This window comes from Siphateles boraxobius, unplaced genomic scaffold (assembly GCF_051911475.1).
Source record: "Siphateles boraxobius isolate OS27281-9 unplaced genomic scaffold, OSU_SipBor_1 130, whole genome shotgun sequence".
Taxonomy (NCBI): Eukaryota; Metazoa; Chordata; class Actinopteri; order Cypriniformes; family Leuciscidae; genus Siphateles; species Siphateles boraxobius.
The window spans coordinates 10,500,973-10,517,841 of NW_027508734.1; the positions used below are offsets into that span (position 1 = coordinate 10,500,973).

At 35.9% G+C, this 16,869-nt stretch overlaps 1 protein-coding gene and 1 long non-coding RNA gene across 3 annotated transcripts; one reads left to right on the top strand and one right to left on the bottom strand.

The window, feature by feature from the left end:
* The first annotated feature begins 3,142 nt into the window (after window positions 1-3,142).
* LOC143736560 (uncharacterized) lies at window positions 3,143-9,605 on the top strand. Of its 2 annotated transcripts, XR_013203480.1 has the most exons (6): window positions 3,143-3,240; window positions 3,683-3,802; window positions 3,981-4,057; window positions 4,136-4,303; window positions 5,280-5,326; window positions 5,963-9,605. It is a non-coding gene; the product is annotated as an uncharacterized LOC143736560 (long non-coding RNA). The 2 variants fall into 2 exon arrangements; XR_013203481.1 differs by lacking the exon at window positions 5,280-5,326 and having other exon boundaries at window positions 3,190-3,240.
* Window positions 9,606-10,299: 694 nt separating this feature from the next.
* On the bottom strand, window positions 10,300-11,773 carry LOC143736561 (macrophage mannose receptor 1-like). Its single transcript, XM_077227253.1, has one exon. It carries the CDS (start codon window positions 11,771-11,773, stop codon window positions 11,024-11,026), a length of 750 nt encoding a protein of 249 aa, XP_077083368.1. The 3' UTR covers window positions 10,300-11,023.
* Window positions 11,774-16,869: the final 5,096 nt, after the last annotated feature.

Consider the following 16,869-nt stretch of genomic DNA (forward strand, 5'->3'; position numbering starts at 1 on the left):
AATATAACTTGGTTGTCTATATTCTTTTCTATAATGGTCTGTGCTTTTAATGTTTTTCATTTACATATGACTTTTAACACTGATATTGGTTTCATGGTTTAATTCATATTGTTGTGGCTTTGTCCAAAAAAAAAGACAAAAGAACTTAGGGAAAATACAATCACATACTGCCCTCTATTGATACTTCTTGTCACTTGCTGTCAACATCCTCACCAAAAGCAAGAAACTCAGTGAGTAGTTTTACTGTCAGGAATTCCATTCTACTTGATTACCAATTTGTACTACTTTATATAGGCTACAATGTAAAGAAAAAAATATCCTGCTGCTTTTACAGAAAAAAACTGGCATCTGTGGCTGCCAGAATAACTCTGTAAAAATATTGTACAAATGTAAACACATTTACAGAGCAATCAGTAAATTCTACAAGTTTTAAAACAGTAATTTACTAAATAAAAAATGTAATAAACTGGTAAATCCAACAGCTGTAAACCTGTATCTCCAGTCAACCTGTAAATGTTACTATTTAAAACAGAAATTTTGAATAAATGAAAAAATAATAAATAAATAAAACATACCGTAAATCCAACAGCTGTTTGTTAATGAATTAGCAAGGTTGTACGTTACTATAAAAATCTGTTTTGTACCTTTAACATACATAATAACAGAGGTAAGAGAAAGTCACATGATGAATCTGTTTATCACAGGTAGCTTTTCCTTTTTTATGATTTTTCACTGTGAATTATAAGATGATTTGTTTTTTGTATTTTCAAAAACTGTTCATTTAATAGTATTTTAATGTAAAATTACATGAATGTAAGGTTATCTATTACTGTTATCCCTGTATATAGTAAAATACAGGTTTTTACGGTAGAATTTGTCTTTTACTGTTAAATTTACTATGATTTCTTACAATGTACTTATTAATTTTTAAGGATGGAAGACTTGACGGTAAATATAACAGTCAAAAAATTAAGAAGCTTAAATGCTACTATCAGACTATCCTTAATAAAAGTGTATTGTAATTGAAGAGAATGCAGAGGTTTCCTGGGCAGCACAAGATCGTCTGTCATGCTTTGCATGCATTTTAATAAACAAAAGCTTTAATGAGGCGTGTCACTGGAGCTTTACTGGGGTTTCGCTTCACTTTGGTTGATTTACAAATTTAAAATGAACTCAGTCAATTTACAGTTTGAATTTATTTAAAAATAAAATCTGCAATGAATTTAGGAAACATAGCCCAGAGATTATGACTTCTGAAGGTTTATGAGATGATATCTTTATTACTTGTTTGCATGCTTGTTTTGACTGTATATTAACATTAAGGGCCAGATTTAGGCCTACAAAACAGGGCAAATTAGTGAGATCATAAATGTTGTGTCTGAAAGGGAAGCTCCTAGAAATGCATATGCATTACAATGCGTGTCTTTAGTAAACCCTCATTCCTCACAGTAGTTTTTTAACACCAAAAGACGGTTTGTTAGTAAATATGACCAGAAATCTCCATTGCAATATTTGAGATGATTACTTGTATGGAATGATTTCTATAACTCATGTATATGCAAGTAAATGCCTTCAGACTTAACTAGGCTATACTTAAAATATAATTATGGACCGAATGTGGTTTGCATCATTTGAATGAATTTGTTAGGAAATAAATTCAGACTCTTAATAGAGTCTTTCCAACCCGCAACAGTGACCTCTTTTTAGGTCTCAGTGTTAAAACCACACAAACACAATTGTTACTAAAACATTTTCCATTACCAAAAGCACCTTATGTGTTACAACTGACCGTGTCAGAACATATAACTTGAAATTTGTTTTAGATTTTGTGAATTTGTTGCAATTTTATATCCATTCTATTTCTCCCATTTCCTTTGTTGTAAGTTAGGGGAACAGAGAATGTGGCTTGAGAGAATATGATCAACAATTTAGTTTGATGCTTAATGTTTGCAGACGTGATGCTACATGCACTTCTTCTTTTGCACTGATCTCAGGCCACAAAGCGCTGTGAGAGTAAAAATAAAACTAACCTCAGTAAGCCGCTGTCAGAGCTCACATTAATGTGGTCAGACATTTCAGAAACTGTTCACATGCACTTGTAGTAGGCTATAAAAGATATTTCCTTAATACCCAATGCATTTCAAATTGCATTTATGTACCAGGGGTGTGTTCATGACAGCTGGTACAAGTTATAATAAAATAAAAACTAAATGGATCTCATAATGAATGAATGTATTATTTTCAAGCATTAATAGAGTATTAACCTTTATTTAAACCAAGTAGGGTTAAAAAAAGGCGTTTATGTTTAACTACTAATTAACTACTATTTATATATGCCTTAAGCACCATGGAAAAGGACATGTTCTTTGAAAGAAAGAAAGAAAGAAAGAAAGAAAGAAAGAAAGAAAGAACGAACAGTATCTTCTAAGTTGGACCTGAGTAATGCTGGTGCATAATTCTGCATATTTTTTTAAGATAGCCTAACAGTTAATAGTTATTAAATATAATTTTCACATATTTTATCAAAGATTAAGAATTTACTGTATATAAAAGTAGATGATCAGATTAGTTTGGGGGTAACGATTAAAAATCTGCTAAAATGCTAAACATAAACATAAAAAAAAAAACGTAGACCAGACTAAAATGTATGTTTGAGCTGTTTTAACTGAAAGCAACTTGCACTGATATATCTCAACATATGTCAGTGCCATTGTATTGTCTCAAGATGCACACCATTAATGTTTTTTTTTCCTAAGGCACGTTTATTAAAAAAAAACTAAGGTCTAATCCTGGTTTAATCTAAGCCCTGTCTGTGAAACCAGGCCTAAATGTTTATTCTCTAAATACATCGTTTACATGGACCTCTAAATTTACATGTAAACTTATCCATTTCAAATTGAAGTTCAAATTATGAGGAAGAGTATATGCTTTAATTTTTGCCCTAAATGCACATATTAACATGTAATTATTTCAAATATACATGCTTATATTTCATTAGAACAATGAGGGTCATTTCCAAGTTAATTAAGAAATACATTTGAACTCAAACATGATTAAATGTTGTCCTCAAAATGTCTCTTAAAAAACATTCAGAGCAAACCCACACCTGTGCACTTTGCTCTCCTTGAGCTACAGCGACTGCACAGTAAATGGCGTCCATATAAAGCACTGCTCAAGGCCTCTCTCTTCAGAACAATGACTGTGTGACGAGTTCTCGCTGCCTGTCAGACACGTAAGTCGGTTTTCTGTCTAGCTTCTTACCCAAGGTCAGTGGACATTTACTAAATAGTGTAAATATTAACAGTATTAACGTACTATTTTATGTCTCTCTGTTCTAGGTGACAAAATGACAGGTAACATTTCTAAAATATCATGCACCTACAAACTCTCAAGTTTCTTTACTTTAAATATTGCAATTAATCTCCATAAATTACATTTAAATGTAAAGCATTACAAATATATAATTTAATAACAATAAATATATTCTGAATTTTCTTGCTGATAGGATACAACAATCCATCCATTAAACTTAGCAAAACAAGCAAAATGCCAGTATTCTATATTTCTGTTAGTATTATTTGCTAAATATCTGACTGATAATTAGGCCCATTACATGTATACATTGATTCTCATGCATTCCAAAAACAACATGATTTTTATTTATTTATTTTGGGCTATTCAGAATGTACAACACTTTTCGAAGTGGTGTTTGTCTGCAATATTCTGATTTTGATCTTCAGTGGAGTCGTGAACATTATTCTATCCGAACGCCTGAGGAGAAGAAAATGTGAACTGTGTGCTGGTTGTGTACATTTTAATTTTGTTACCTGAAAGCAGTATTGTAATCTTTGTGTTTATGTAGACATTCAATACATGTTGTTACACTTTAATGAAGTGTTCATTCATTCAATCATTATTAGAAATTCAGTCTTGTTTTTCTTTACCATTATTTTATTCTATCCCGTTCTTGATTCTTGCAGCACATCAGAGACGCTTTCATTCTTTGGCTGTCCCTCCTCAACCAAACTCACCAGCGTCTGATACCAGTAGTCATCCTGTATGTCATATCTAATTTGTTTAATTAATTTAATGGATTTGAAGACAAAATACATATTTGTTTTTTTCCCTCTCACAGGATCAAGAGAGTACGTACCTTGACTACACAATGCTACAGTTCCCCGAAGACAACACAAGAACAGAGAACTCAGAGAATGAGCAGAGAGAGAAGAGCAGAAAGGACACAGTCTATTCCAGCATTAAATGTCAAATCTCAAACATCACTGAGGACAATTCATATTTTCAGGTGACTATAAAGAGCTGTAGACACATTAAACAATGTATGCAAAGCATCATGACTGTATTTATGATTTAGACATAATTACAAAGACTTAGTTTCAAAAATGCATTGCTTTTCTTCATCCATGTCAGTTATTTTTTCATGTTATTTATTCAAGTGTATCAGCTATACAGGTTACATCTTGAGATATATTTTTTGCATTATTTAATAATGTAATAAACTGTTGCAGCAGTAAGCATATAGGATAAAATACACTGTACAAATATTACAATAGCTATGCAAAGGCAAACACAGCAAGTCCAAAGTACATTGTGGCAACTCTGGTGTACATTACAAAATTTACACCTAACATGTAATTTGTAAATTTGTATTTGTATAAAATTACTTTTTTAATAAGTTTTTTTTATTGAATTTGTAAAACTGCTTTTTAATATGTAGTTAAGTAAATAATATAGTAATTTGAAATATAAAATTAATTTTATTTCAGACGTCAGCATCTTGGCTACATGCACAAACTAAAGTAATACAGTATCATCAGGTAGGCAAATCCAATGTCCATTTGGCATAATTGTTAATATTAAAATTAACGACGGTGGTTTTAAACTACTAAAAGAATCCTTTGGGATTTTAAACTCGAATACTCATTGGTTTCATTTGCTGGTAACCTACATTTAAAAAAGCTTTAGACTAAAAGTAGGCTAGCCTACACTAACCTGGTGACAATGAATGTCTGTTTAGTCTTCTTGTTTCTTCAACCATAGTAAAATGCGAATTACGGAGACCCTAAAGTGACATTTGGGTGCACACGAGAAAACGTTAGCGTGCTCGTGCGTTACCATTTCTAGTTTCAATGTTAGGCTACTTTTCAGATAAAAGTAACAAATTCAGTCTTTAAATTTGATCATCAGTAAGTGTCAATCAGCACTCACCTACAGAAACCTATCTATCTATAGTACCTATGCTAATTAAGTTTGTGTTGCAGATGGTTTCGCTAAAGTACTGTAGACCTGTCGGCTGCTAGAAAAATCAGTGAGTATACTATTTGAATAATAATATTGATTAGATCTCAATGGAGTACCCCTTCTTCACCCAAAAAACAAGCATTATACTGCATTCAAATAAAACCAACCTAAATAAAACATTAAATTAAATGTAAGCTAATATATTTGCTATATGTTTTGAAATAATTACATAATCATTATGGCAAAAGTGTATCATAAACAATGCATATAAGTACATCATCTAATGATAACCTGTGCAAGTTCTTATTGTAGATAAAACGGTAAATACAGTATACATTTCTGCTAAATATAACCTATAAATTTCTGCTAAATATAACCTAAACAATTGATGTCTTAGAAATCAGGAATCAGATTGCAGTTTGCAAATAACAAAACAAATAGATAGCAAATGATTTTTAAGCAATAAGATTTGTATGTACACGTGTATTTTGATAAGCAAAGTATTTGTCCGAGATTGATTAGTACAGTCATGTAAATTTTTTTTTTTGTGTGGAATGAAAGGAAAGATTCAACTGAAAATGTAACCATAATAATGCATTCTGCAGTTCAGATGTGGTGTATTCAAGTACTATATTTGCTGTAAGCACTTTACGTTGAGTTTCTCACAGTCTGTGTGTTTCTAAACCCTCTCTTTTCTATCCAGAGCTCCACAGCACAGATTTCTGGCAGTTCCTCCTCCACAGACCGGGCTTTATATTGAAGATCATCACCACTGACCCAGAACCAATGACCAGCCATAAAGCGCAGGCCAGTCCACACATAAGCTGTCTGAGATTTTATGTTGTTGTTATTTATCACCTCTGTTACAATGATCTTGGAGGTTAGACTTACCACATCAGTGTGTTGTGTCTGCTGTAGTCCAGGGCAGCTGCACAATGTAAGCTGTAATGTAATGTAATGTAATGTACATGAATGTAAATGTATGGCAGCTGTCTGTTAGGGCAGGTGGGGCTTGAAAAAACATACCTCGATATAAACTGTATCGGTAATAAATTGTAAATATTTTCAGTATTCAATAATAAATATTTCTGGATTTTCTAGACTTTTTTTAAGTCGTAAAGTGAGCAGGATATATTAAAATTTAGCATATGCTTCGGCAGGCATGTATTATGATACTTAGCCGGGCAGCGGGGGCCTGATCCTCCCCAGCTCTTCAGTACCCCACAATTTTCCAATGTAAATCTGTGGTGGAAAATGAAACTGCAGCGCGCTTTAATTGAGAGCCATGGGGGAAGATTTCAGAGTACCCTGCTTATTTTCACTTGATCTTACGTACCTCTACGTACCTCAATCGCTCCAGACCGATTTGTAGATATCAATCCACTTCAGCTATGTGTATATTAGTCTGCATCAGGTCAGTGATTGGGTGGCATCTCTGTTCTTCATATCAAATTAATGAAAGTTTAAAGTACTAAATTGAATAGCCTTTAAATAGTTCTGTTGTGTTTGTTTTATGTTTGTTCTGAGAATAGAAATAAATTTTCCTCACCAGAATAAGTACTACATTAAGGCAATTCAAAAATAGCATTCTATGAGTGCCTGTCAATCAACATTAGAGCGCCACCCTCAGGCTGAATAATGCTAAGACATTAGACCTTTGACAAAAGTGTGTCTGCATGTGTTCACGATTAGAATATAAAGCTTAAAAAATGTTTATCATAAACTAGTGCTAAGACCTATGTAAATGTACGATCAGGAGCTGCTACTGGTCCAGGGCCTCCTCTCATGTCCTGTTCTGATGCACCAGAATGGGCTGAAAGACCTGACTTCAGTAAAATTATAGAATCCAAGAGCACAGAGCATTGTGCAGTTTAGAACTGACTTCTCCAGTGTCCCTTATGATTGTTCCCTATCAACCAGTCACATTTGACGTTAAGTCAGGTGACTGACAAATTGGGATCTTTCCTGAGAGCCCAATCACCTTTGAGTGTAAACAAAACAAGCCAATCGACATTGGCAAGTGAGATTTGCATTGCGAGAGTACTTTTGCAAACACAGGGACTTGGTGCTTAAGCACCTCAGCCATCTGGGGCTTCGGGTCAATTGTGAAAAGAGCAAGCTTTCCCCTGTGCAGAGAATCTCTTTTCTCTGTATGAAGTTGGGCTCGGTCAACATGACAGCACGTCTCACGAACGAGCGTGCTCCGTCAGTTCAGAACTGCCCGAATGCATTCGAGGGCATTAATTTAGTTAATTCAACTGTTTCAGAGGCTCCTGGGGCATATCGCTTCCCACGCTGCTTGGGTTGCTTCATATGAGACCGTTTCAGCACTGGCTACACGGCCAAGTCCCGAGATGGGTATGGTGCAACGTAATGCACCGGGTGGCAAACACACCGGCCTGTGTCCAGGCATGTTGTCTCAATAGATGACTCCACCACTGGCTGAGGTGCCATGTGCATGCAGCCTCTGGCTCCTGGACAGGACCTTGACTGCAGTGACACATCAATTGCCTTGAGTTGCTAGCAGTATGGCTTGCCCTGCGTTGCATCAGACCGCTGCTACAGGTAAAGCATTTGCTGGTCCAAATGGACAACACTGCGGCCGTTGCGTAGATCAACCATCAACCATGAATGTCGCAACTTGCCCGCCATCTCCTCCTCTGGAGTCAGAAGCATCTGAGGTCGCTTTGCGCCATTCACGTTCCGGGCGAGCTCAATCGTGCTACCGACGAGCTCTCATGACAGCCCACGCTCCCGGGAGAATGGAGACTCCAATCCCAAGCGATCTAGCTGATTTGCAGACGCTTCGGAGCCACACAGCTAGACTTGTTTGCCTCTCCGGACATGTCCCACTGCCAGGTGTTTTACTCCTTGTTCGAGAGGACCCTCGGCAGGGATGCACTGGTACACAGCTGGTCCCAGAGTATGCGTTTCCCCCAGTGAGCCTGCTCACACAGACACTGTGCAAGGTCAGGGAGGATGAGGAGCAAGTCTTGATAGTTGCGCCATACTGGCCTAACCAGATCTGGTTCCCAGTCCCTCCCGAGCAGGATTCCTCAGAGGCCTTATAGCACCCAGGTCCGGACCTCTAGAACCTCCACAGGTGGTCTCTGGATGGGACGTGGAGGACTTAAGTGATCTACCCCCAGCGGTTCAGTTCAGTGAGAGCACCCTCTACCAGGCATTCCCGAGGGGTGCGAGGAGGCTGAATCCTGCCCACCCTCAACCTGTACCCTCTTGGGACATCTCCTTGGTTTAGTCAGCCTTGCAGATAGTGCCCTTTGAGCTGCTGTAGACAGTAGAGCTTATGTTCCTGTCTCTCATTACAGCACTGCTGACTGCTCTCGCTTCTGTCGAGAGGGTGAACCCTGTTTGAAGTTCCTCTAGTTCCCCCGGTAGTCCGACGCGGCGGAGGCATCCGATGCTAGGTCTAGCACTCGTGTGTATACCCAGAAAGTCAGCCCCTGTGCTAGACTAGGTGCCCATGTGTTGTAATTTCCCTTTCTGCAAATGGTCTCCGTAAATCGCCCTTTCTATTTAGCATAGGCATGCTTTTCCAGTGTTATCCAATAGTCTCACTGTATTGGTAAAAAGGAGTTGCAGTGATCGACTCTCTGTGTTAAATCCCTGTCCTTTCCTCGTCCCAGCAGGGGGATTAGGCAATTAGGCAAAGGGGCAATTATGGCGTTTTGGTAGGAATCCCAATTTGTCAGTCACCTGACATTCTTCTGAGTCTTTCGTTCTTTTGTCAAGTGACTTGAAGTGACAGCTCTGGACACAGAAATTAGTAAATAATTCCAAAACTTCCTTACAAACAAGCGCGTAGTCAGTCTTTTTTTTTTTTTTTTTTTTTAGCACTTACATGCTGCTTTTTTGGTCTCAAATTATAGCTTTTTTATTTCTTACAATTTATAATTTTTTTGATTTCTGTCATGGTGGTTCTTTTCCATAACACTGAATGTGGTACTAAGAGTTGGTAAACTTAAACTATGATGGGGAAAATCACTTTGATAAAGACACCTATAAAAAGCCTAATAAAAACATAAAGTTACTTGACATATGACCGAACGACTCGAACCCGAGAGATGAACTAATGAATTCTGTATCTGGTAACGACTGCATAGCTTCAGCCTATGGGGCTTTCACGTGTTGAACACCGACTCAAACCTGAAGACTCAAAAGATGAACTAATCAATTCTGTATCCGGTACCGACTGCATTGCTTCAGCCTATGGGGCTGTCCCATGATGAACGACTCAAACCCGAAGTGTGAAATAATCAATTCTGTATTTATATTCCATATATGTATAGTCCGACAAAAAATAAATTAAAAATCATACAAAAAAATGAACACAGTGTATATAGCCTTCATTTGATATTCTACACAGTGAAACCTTTGAGTGATTTTAATATAAAAGTGATCACATCTCTCAAATGTTTTTGTAGATAAGAGACCAATAAAATAAAAATAAAAAGTAATGCACTGGCAAATCATTTGTGTAACAAATATTTAAAGAAATCATGTGCTTAAAAAAAAGCAAATTTGCTGAAACAAAAAAAAACAGAGCATCCAACTATGCAAAATCTCCAAGTTGAACATGACTAAGAGATCTTGACACAGGGCCACTTCAAAATTGGTAAGCAATTGAGTTCATTTAAGATCACACGTGTAATCACACGTCATCCTGTGAGATTACTGTATAATAACATTGAATACATAATATAATCACAGTAAAATTAAATAAAAGCTATATCCACAGTATGTGACAGTTCACGTATCATTACCCTCTACTCATTCTAAAGCTGTATGACTGAAGAAGATATTTTGAAAAATGCCTTTGTTTTTTGATCCACACAGTGAAAGCTAATGGGGTCCATTGTTGTTGTTTTTTCAATGTGTGGAAAAAAAGCTTAAACATTCTTCAAAATATATTCTTTTATGGTCCACAGAAGAAAGATCATGCAGGTTTGGTTATGTACATTTGTGTATTTTGCAAAATATGACTGGAATGACTTCTGAAACACAAAACATAGAAAGCAATTGAGATGAGTAATATGTCTTTATTTTTTTAACCTATTGTTGAAAGCTAATCTTTATTTCATGTTTTCATCGAACAAAATCACAGCAAGTCTCAAAGTAGACAAATATTTCAGTTATGTGAACATACAGAAATAGTACACCTTTCTAAATAGTTATTTTCGATATGTTTGAAAGATAATCTCAAATAAAATCTGACACCAATTTCAAGTTATCATAAAGTGATCATAAGTATCATAATTTCTTACAAATGTTACACAAACAGTGCATTTGCTGATGTCGGAATCAAATCAAATCATTGCTAAAATACTAACAAATGGTACCTTCACCATTAAATACATTTATAAAACAATAATCATCTTGAGATATATCTATGCAAAGCCTATTTTATGCTAAATAAAACATCAAAAGCATAACCCATTGTAAAAATTAATTATTTATGTCTCATCAACCAGAAAAGAATTGAGCTAACCAATTGTTAAAAATGGCAATACATTTGTTGACTCAATATGCTAATGTGTAAGATTTAAAACTGTTATTTTTTAAATTGAGTCTATTTTTGTTAACTGTATATTATGAATACTAATATTTTTTGTAAAGCAAAAACTAAAGATTGATTAGAAAATCTGGTTTTAAATCAGTGATACGAAATGGAAGATTGAGTTCATAATAACAAGCTGCATGGGAAGGTTTACATATTAGAAGAGAATACATATTTTAAGTGCATTTATGGCTTCTTAAAGCAAAGAAAATTATGTCTTTCCTCACAGTCGATGGGTTTCCAAACCTTCTCTTTTCTATCCAGAGCTCCACAGCGCAGATTTCTGGCAGGACACTGGAGTTCCCCCTGTGCAGACCAGGCTTTATATTGAAGATCATCACCACTGACCCAAAACCAATGACCAGCCATAAAGCGCAGGCCAGTCCACACATAAGCTGTCTGGGATGTTATGGTGTTATTTATCACCTCTGCCATAATCGTTTCAGAACTTAGACTCGCCAGGTCAGTGTAGGTCTGTCTGCAATAGTCCAAGGCTTCATCCCACGTCTTATTCTTATAGACCAAAATTGGGCCATCGAGCTCCATACAGTAAAATGACAGCATCCGAGAGCACAGAATATTGTTCAGTTTAGAAGTGGATTGTTTTAGCCCGCCACACTCAAGAGTATTACCATCCGGTTGTCCACTGTCCCAGTTGTCAATTGCTTCCACTTCACCTCCAGACCACATCCATTCTCCTGGTTTGTTAGGGCTTATGTATAGTCCAATCCAGTTAATTTGAGATGTGGAATCTGTGTACCGAGAGATCAGTTGTGCCTCTTCTTTATTAACTGTGGACAGGTCATCATGGTACGTTCTGCAGTACGTTTGTGCATCTTTCCAGGTCATTTTTGTGGTCACAAAAAAGTGTGTTCTGAGACTGAAATTCAGTCTAAAGACACTCAAAACAAAGAACACCGTGACTGCAGCCTTCATTTCTATACAAATGATCTACAAAGTAATGTCTTTGTGTGTGGTCAGCTATAATGTTATCACAAATCTCAAATTTGTTTCAAATGAGAGAGCAATAAAAAAAAGGCTGCAAAGCATTGGCCAATCAGAAGGCCACAGCGTTCAAGAATTTGTGTAACAAATATTTAAAGAAATCATGCATCATTGCAAATATGCTGAGAAAAGAAAACATGATGTGATGATGATCCATCCAAGCAAAATGAAGAGTTTAACAACCAAATAGTGTCCATAATTTTACATTAAATATACAGAAGATTCATTATAATAAAAAACATATTTAAATTATAAAAATATGTAGTAACATATTTGCATTCATTTATTTTGTATATAAAGAGGTGCAAAACAAATCACAATTATAAAAACAAAATAACAAGTCATAAAACACAACGACAATTCAGAAAACAAAATAACAATTCAGAAAACACAACGACAATTCAGAAAACAAAATAACAATTCAGAAAACACAACGACAATTCAGAAAACAAAATAACAATTCAGAAAACACAACAAAAATTCAGAAAAGACAATGACAATTCGGAAAACACAATGACAATTCATACAAAACGGAAAAGGTAGGTACATTTTGAGAATGGCAAACTTATCGCTGATTGGACGAGACACCTGTCAATCAAGCTTTACAGGAAGTAAGAAATTTGTGATCAACTTTGTTTTGCTAAATGCGAAAATGGAACATATTAAACATTACTTTGAAGAAGGACATTTATATTCCATGATTGTTGACATGCTGGCGACATACCACGACATTAAAATGAGCTTGCGCTCTTTAAAAACACACCTGAAGGATGCAGGTATGTTCAGAAGAAAGAACTATTCGCCTATAAACGATGTAAGGAATGCTATAAGAGCAGAGCTGCATGGACCAAGACAGTTGTTCGGCTACCGGACAATGTGGTTAGCACTTCTGCAGAAACACAAGTTTATTGTGTAAACGAACAAATCTACGACGTGTCCTCTGTTCTGTCCCTTGTGGGTTGAGTTCTTGCATCGTTTATAGGCAAATAGTTCTTTCTTCTGAACATACCTGCATCCTAGGTGTGTTTTTAAAGAGCGCAAGCTCATTTTGATGTCGTGGTATGTCGCCAGCATGTCCACAATCACAGCATATAAATGTCCTTGTGTTTTCTGACTTATTTTGTTTTTATAATTGTGATTTGTTTTGCACCTCTCGGCCACCGTAGTTTTGCATATGTAAAGTGCATGCCTAACAACCCCGCCAAACAACATTAAAGCATGTTATGGTTATATGCACCATGATACTTTCAGTGTTTTCGTGTTGGTTATTACTGTTGCCTTTTGCAAAGTTTTTGAATCTTGTGTCTGTTGTGTGTCTGTGTCTTTACCTGTAGTCATTCAACGGCTGTACGAGCAGAAGCTTGAGCCGTCCAAATGATTCTGATCTCATCTCAAACCGATTCCAGTTCCTAACCCGTTTGTCCAGCTCATGAAAAAGAACCGACTCAAAAGAGTGATTCATTCACTTGTCGACCACAGCTAGTTCTAAACACGAAAATACGGAAAACACGACATGATGGCTGAAATAGGAAAATGATTATCCTGTCGATAAATCTCTCTTAACAGGCAATGACAGCATTTTATTGGCATAGTTGCAACCAAGAGATGGCGCTGACTGCTATCACTCGAAAAAAACAAATGACACGCTAACAACATTTCTACCAGAAAGACTCGGGAGATAAAATGATGTAACAAAAGCATATATTTATTAACAGCCCAGCAAGCAAATATTTATAAAGTTCTTTGGCGTAGTAGATCCGGATCTGCATTTCCTGCCTGAAGACGGATCCTGGTGGTGATGGGGAGGGTGAGGTAATTGTTTGCGTCAGCGTCTGCGAAGCAAGTAAGTAGCTTCTTTTATGCTGCAATTATTAGAACATGATTAGTTAAAGTGGAGGTTATAAAGTAACGATTGAGTCTTCCTGGCAGAACTTACGCTTTAATTTAATTTTACATTTTACATTTAATTTTATATTTAACAATATTATTACAACATTATTTTCCTGTTATATCTGTAAAGCTGCTTTGAAACAATCCGTATTGCAAAAAGCGCTATATAAATAAAAGGTGACTTGCATTGACTTTTAGTTTTAATATTATCTTATGCAAAATTAGCAATTTGCCATTGCTTTTAAAGGTAGGCTATAGGCCTTTTTTATAACCTCTTTATATAATATTCCATACATTGTCAGAGCTTGGCATACTATTATATTTGTAGACGTTATTAGATAGATTAATTAATAGATTATAATTAATCTTATTTATTAATGTATCGTTTATAAATAATCATATCTATGCATAATAAATGATGATCCTATTCTGTCATACACAATTTCTGGTATTTAAAGTTTAAAAAGTGTGAAATTGTTCAAATAAAAATGGGACAAATAATTATATAATAATGTAGTCATAATTTAAGTAGTAAATAAATAAAAAATGAAAAGATTCATCCCATTCATGCAAAATTGTCAAAAACGTGACTACTGGTTCAGAATGACTGCTTGAGGCACCAACATATACTGAAGAGTTATTAATAAATAAATAAAATAATGAAATGTAAAATAATAATATAAAATGTGTTCCTTTGCAAGTTCACATACTTGATCCCATGTTTTCTCATTATTGTTGAGCTGTCAAGTCAGTTCCAAGCTCTTGACATATTTTTATTTTAATATTTATTTTTAAAGTTTTTTGGCAATGTATGGGTGTCCCTTATTTTGCCTCACTGAAGGTGGCAACCCTACCACAGCAAATGTCAGCAAATATATCCCAAAACTATGAACGAGTAAAATATGTTAGTAGGCTACCTTTAGTCGTGTTCAGACAGTGTTCCAAGATATGGATTTTTTTTATATTCTTATTATCATGCAATATTTAGCTTATATAAAAAGACATTGTCATGATGATCTCTGATTGGTGTGTTCATAGTTTTTTCTTTTGCACAGTGAAATGTTTAAATTCTTTTGCCCAGTGAAAACCCAACAACAGAGTATATTCTGCTGGGTCGTGAATCCTGATACTGTATATCCAAAGCAGCCAACCTGACCTGTCCACACATAGGGGGGAGAGCGGGCCACAACGCGGGTGTAACGGTCACCAGCTGAAGTGCCCTTAAGAGCCACTAAAGGGCACTCCACATCAGACTATTGTCATTCACTCACAAACTACATCTCCCATAATTCTCTGCCTGGACTCATCAGCACTCATTGTTTTCAGCTGTGTCTCATTATCCTGTTTAGCTCACATGATAAAAGCCTGGTTCATTCTGTTAGGCTCTGCAAAAAGTCTTGTATGTGTCTCACTGCATTTCTGAGCGTTTTTGTATCCCGTCTCTCTTGATTCTCTGCCTGTCCCCTCGGATTTCTCTCTTTGCCTCAGCCAAGATCTGTTATTGTTTGTTTGTGTATGACCCTTGCCTGTTGTCTTTGGATTACAGTGTTCAATAATTACTGCATTTGGATCTTCAACCTTTGTGTCTCAGAGCAGTACGTGACAGCAGGGCTAGTTGTAACACCCTTGTTTTAAATACTTCCACACATGCTAGCATGATGAAACTTAGTGTATTTACTAGTTGCCATATCAACACTTTATAGAGAACAAATTGCGTCAAAATTCAGAAATCTTTGAAGGATATCACTGAACATTTATTTAACCATAGCAAAAGTAAACTTATGTTAATTTTTCATCTCTATTTTTTGGTGTTTATATTAAATTGCGCAAATCTGATATTATTTTATTCTCCAATAACTGTCACCACCCCGTGTACGGGATATCAAAAGCCCCTTTCACACAGCGCGTTGATCTCGGGAAATTGCCGGGAAATTGCCAGAACACCTTCTGTGTGAATGCAAACACGACCTGGGATTGATGCCGGTATTGATCCCGGGTTGGGGACCTAGTAACATTGCCGGGATCAGTCCCGGAACGCGCGCTGTGTGAACAAAAGCCGTAACCAATGCTGTGTCGTGATGATGACGCTGAAGTGAAGTGAAAGCTAGTGAAACGGTACGTAATGCGCTAGTTTATGATCGAATCAGAGAAAAAAATGCACAAGCGTGGTTTCTCCAGAGAGAAATCGCAGCTCATAAGCAAACTATAGACGCTGCTGAGACATTACATGTCACATCGATGTCACGTGTCTTTACGGGATTTTTACGGGTTGTGTGTGAACGCACTCTCTGATTCCGGAAAATCACTGGCAGTGTGAATGAACCAAAATCAAACGAACCCGGGTCAAATCCCGGGTCGCTTTATCTGTGTATTTTCCGGAATCTCTGTGTGAAAGGGGCTTAACTTTACTTCGCTATATTACTATTAAATCCTAATCTAATTATGACAAACTATATATCATTGGAAAGGTCTAAGACTCCTAAATAGATATTTTAGCGCTGTTTTTTTCTTACAAATTATGTATGAACAGTAATATATGAATTTATGACAAGATTGCGCCTCAAAAGATCGACGTCATTACAGGAGTTTCTGTCCTTTGCCACAAAAAGTCGACGCACACACTTTTAATAATTGAAACTTTGGTTTTTAATGCTAAAAGTTCATAATTAAACATAATCTAGTATTTGTCAATAAAAAAAGATATTATTCTAAAAAGTAAAGTAAGAAGTCCTCTAAAAAGTATAATATTATATATATAATATATTTTTTTTTATATCACATATTTTAGTAGTTATCATAAATTAGGTATTATTTGAAAGCCTACGAACTCAGAATTCATCCTGTGAAAACCGTTTTGGACATTGCATTACAATAGAAACGGTATTTTTTTAGTAGGCCCCTCCCCTTTTGGGCATCATCTTTCATAATTTATTATCAAAACCTTTTCTAATCTTGACAAAACACATATTTTCAGAAAGGTCTGAGTCACAAGGTTCCATATTTAGTGACAGAAGTGATATTTGGATAGAAATTGATTCATTTGTTATGGCAGAATGCATACAATTAAATTCAATGGAATTCAATGGCACCCGGTGGCTATTTTTGGTATAACGCCTAAACAAAATCTCATGGGAACT

What these genes read in the sequence shown, in the direction of transcription:
- LOC143736561 (XM_077227253.1), bottom strand. Translation starts at nt 11,773, where the DNA reads ATGAAGGCTGCAGTCACGGTGTTCTTTGTTTTGAGTGTCTTTAGACTG.